Source organism: Tamandua tetradactyla, chromosome 8 (assembly GCF_023851605.1).
Source record: "Tamandua tetradactyla isolate mTamTet1 chromosome 8, mTamTet1.pri, whole genome shotgun sequence".
Taxonomy (NCBI): Eukaryota; Metazoa; Chordata; class Mammalia; order Pilosa; family Myrmecophagidae; genus Tamandua; species Tamandua tetradactyla.
The window spans coordinates 13240096-13244126 of NC_135334.1; the positions used below are offsets into that span (position 1 = coordinate 13240096).

The 4031-nt window shown below is 42.5% G+C and overlaps 1 protein-coding gene across 1 annotated transcript; it reads right to left on the reverse strand.

Annotated features, from left to right (window-relative positions):
• Positions 1-2461: 2461 nt before the first annotated feature.
• Positions 2462-3385, reverse strand: LOC143643175 (olfactory receptor 8A1-like). The gene has a single exon (XM_077111936.1). The coding sequence runs from the start codon at positions 3383-3385 to the stop codon at positions 2462-2464; it is 924 nt and encodes a 307-aa protein (XP_076968051.1).
• Positions 3386-4031: the final 646 nt, after the last annotated feature.

A 4031-nucleotide genomic window follows, 5' to 3' on the forward strand; every position in this document is an offset into this window, starting at 1 on the left:
CTTTAGTTTTTGGCTAGACTCACTCAGCATAATGTTCTCTAGGTCCTCTAAATTTTTGATATTGGAAGGGTCTGTCACTAATATGGGTTAGGGAGGTGGAACTATCTGATGTTTTGGAGAGGCTGGGCTAGATTTTAGGGCATATCTGGGCCAGGGAACCATCTGGATGTTGAAGTTTCTGGGAAGTTATTCTAGTGCATGGAACCCTTGTGGAATCTTATACATTGCCTTAGGTGTTCTTTAGGATTGGCTGAGTGGTCGTGATTGGGGGTTGGCAGTTTATGATAGGTAGCAAGGTCTAACTGAAGCTTGCATGAAGGCAACCCCCAGAGTAATCTTTCGACTCTATTTGAACTATCTCTGCCACTGATACTTTATTAATTACACTTCTTTCCCCCCTTTTGGTCGGATGGAATTGTTGATCACACAGTGCCAGGTCTGGATTCATCCCCGGGAGTCACATCCCATGTTGCCAGGGAAACTTTCACCCCTGGATGTTTTGTCCCATGTAGAGGGAAGACAATGATTTCACTTGCAGAGTTGGGCTTAGAGAGAGTGAGGCCACATCTGAGCAACACAAGAGTCCTCTAGAAGTAACTGTTAGGCATGTCTATAGCTAGTCCAAGCTTCTTTGTTACCTACTTAAGCAAGAGTAAGCCTCATGATCGAGGGCATGGCCTATTGATGTGTGTCCCTAAAATTTGGCACAGTATCAGGGGATTCCCTGATGGTAAGGTTCAATAGTTCCATATTCTTTCTCCCCTCTCTCAAGGGACTTTGCCAATACTTTTTGATTAACTACTTAATTTACTCTAGGAAGTTTCCAGGCATTACAATAATCTATACTGGATTAAAGTACCTAAAATAGAGGCGATCTTTAGTGGTAGAGATCTTGGCTCTTGCTGGAGAAAGATCAGGAGGAAATGGTCAAGTTGCTACATTGGGGTGTCTCTCTCAGTTTCAGTTCCATTCTCTTTCTAGGTAGCAGTTCAAAAAGCTAAAATTTACAAGTTCCGGGTGTGAGTGCATCAGACATTCTGATGTTAATAGTTTCCACTAATTACATATAGTAGTGTGAGATTTAGTAGGTGTGAGTGTATATCAGAATCACCTGATGCTTCTTAAAACAGCTATTGAGCTCAGCCAATTTCTCTGTAGGTCTGGGTGAACCTGAAACTTTTCATTTTGAACAAGTTCTCTGGTGAAAATCATTTAGTAATACTGATTTCAACTATTATCCCACAATGCTGTTGTTCATTTGCCAGTTTACTGGGATCAGATGCATATTTTCATTGTGATATCAACAGCAGGAGCTTCCAGATGTCTAGGTGATGTCTATTGTGGAGATGCTTTGGGCTCCCAAAGTCCTCCTCCATCCATTCACAAACTTGTAAGCATGTAATTCTCTGTATTAAATCCCTGCTTTAGAAACCTACAATTATTTCTATTTCTCATAGTGACATGCTGACTGATGAAATATCGTACCAAAAAGAGCAATAAATGGTACAATACAGGCTGCTGATTCTGGATATAATAAGAAAAGGGGGAAGAAATTACATCCCATGAAAATTTTATTTTCTGAGTAAGGTTGGCAATGACATTTGTAATAAGTGTAATCCAGGGTGAATGTCTTTTTTTGTCTGGAGCTCAGGAGTTTCAGGAGATATGGGCTTTCAGTGCTAAAACTTGAAAAGTCCCAGGCAATCAGTGGCAGGATGATCACCATTGTGTAATCTTTCCTTAATCATCCGGAAGGAGTTGCCTACATAGGAAGAATGGTTGGTAGATGACAAAAAAGAGGTGATTTGAGGAAATTACAGAAACTGCTTAAAAGTAGAAGGATATAAAAAGGGCAGCAGCAATAGACTGTCTAGCGGCAGTCTAAGTGAAGAGAATAATGTGATAACTAAGAGTGTGGACTATGGAGTCATCTAGACTAGTGTTTGAATACCAGTGTTGTTTGTTCTCAACTCTACAACCTTGAGTAAAATATCTGTGAAATGGGGATAAAGGCTACCTGTAGTAGTAAGGTATAATTGAAATAATGCATATGAAGCACTAAGAAGAGTGCCTGGCTCAGATTAAGCAGCAATTTCTTGGTGACCTCGAAATTCTTGTGTATTCCCAAAAACAAAAAGTAATGATAGGCTCTACTAATAATATCTCTATGGAAGTAAATACAACAAGAATGATTCTCAAACTCAGTGCTGAAAGGTTCAAATTTGTATCAAATTGCCAATTAAGATAGTGTTTACCAAAGGACTCAGGAGAGAGAAAACAAACCCTAAATAAGAGAAAGCATGAACTTGAAATCAGCTAATTTCAAAAAGTCCGCATAAGAGAACAGAGAGGGAAGGAGGAAGGAGGGAACCATGTAGAGCTTGAAGAGCCAAAGGGCCTCTCTTTGGAATTCACAACAGGATACATTTACAATGGAAAGAATAAGAATCTTGCATCAAGGTCATTTTATCCACAGTGTTCTCTGCAGAGCAGCCTTGACTTCCTTGTTCCTCAGACTGTAAATCAGGGGGTTCAGCATGGGGATCACTGTGGTATAGAACACGGAGGCCACATTCTCCTGGGCCAGGGAACTGGCCGTGGAAGGCTTCAAGTACATGAATGCAGAAGAGCCATAGAACATTCCCACAGCTGCCAGGTGGGAGCTGCAGGTACTGAAGGCTTTGGACCTGCCCTCTGTGGTGCTGATGTGGAGGATGCTGGAAAGGATGAGGGTATAGGAAACAAGGATTGTTAAGCTGGTGACTATAATGTCAAATCCAGCCAAAAAGAAAAGTACCACCTGGGCATTATAAGTGCTAGTGCAGGAGAGCTTCATGAGAGGGAGGACGTCACAGAAGTAATGACTGATGAGGACCTTACAATAGGACAACTTTAGCATGAGGACAGTCTCTATTGTTGAGCCAATGAATCCCACGATATAGACCACAGCCACCAGCAGGGAGCAGACCTGATGGGACATGCTGATGGTATAAAGCAAAGGATTGCAGATGGCAACATAGCGGTCATAGGCCATCACTGTCAGCATGTAACACTCAGCAATGACAAAAACAAGGAAGAAGTAGAGCTGTGACATGCACCCCGCATAAGAGATGATGTTCTTCTCTGACACAAAGTTCACCAACATCTTAGGGGTAATGACCGAGGAGTAGCACATGTCCAGAAAAGACAAATTGCTGAGGAAGAAGTACATGGGGGTGTGAAGCTGAGGATTCATGCAGATTAGCGTGATCATGCCCAGGTTCCCCACCATGGTGACCATGTAGATCCCTAGGAAAAGGAGGAAGAGCGGGAGCTGGAGTCCTGGCCGATTTGTTAGTCCCCCGAGAATGAACTCTGTCACTGTGGAGTGATTTTCTGCAGCCATTTCCTCGAATTTGGAGCCTGAGGATGGGAGATAAAACCCATGAAAGGCAGCCCCTGGGCTGCTTGTGAGGCTCCTTTTGAGCATTTGACTCCAGCTGAGGGATCCTGGTCTCTTTTCTGATGCCGCCTCCCTTCCCTTTAGCTCTTTTCTTGATGTAAGCCTGTCCCTGAATGTTCAAAGATCATGAATATGAGAGGAAAATGTCAAGATTTGGAGCTTTTACCATGTTCATGTTTTCAAATATCCTAGAGCAATGGTTCTTAACGTGTAATTCCTGGACAAGACTCATTGGTTCCCATGTAGCTTGCAGTAATTGAAACTCTTAGGCCTCATCTAGGCATACTAAATGGAAAACTCTGTGGTTGGAATCCAACACTCTGATGAAATGGGGACTTTATATACTTTCATCCCTGGGGAGTATGGGATGTACCAGCTCACGAGCATCTGGATCAAGGACTCAAAGAAAGTCATTCAGACTGTCATCTCCCTGCTCTTCCTGTCCTCCCCAGTCTCATTCTCACCCGGCAACCTTCCTTCAGCACTTTTGCTTCAACAAACAAAAGTGATGCTGATGCATGCTAAATTTCACAACCTCTATCCTAGAACCAACAAGTATGATATTTTATACTTTGCAGTTGGAGATGTG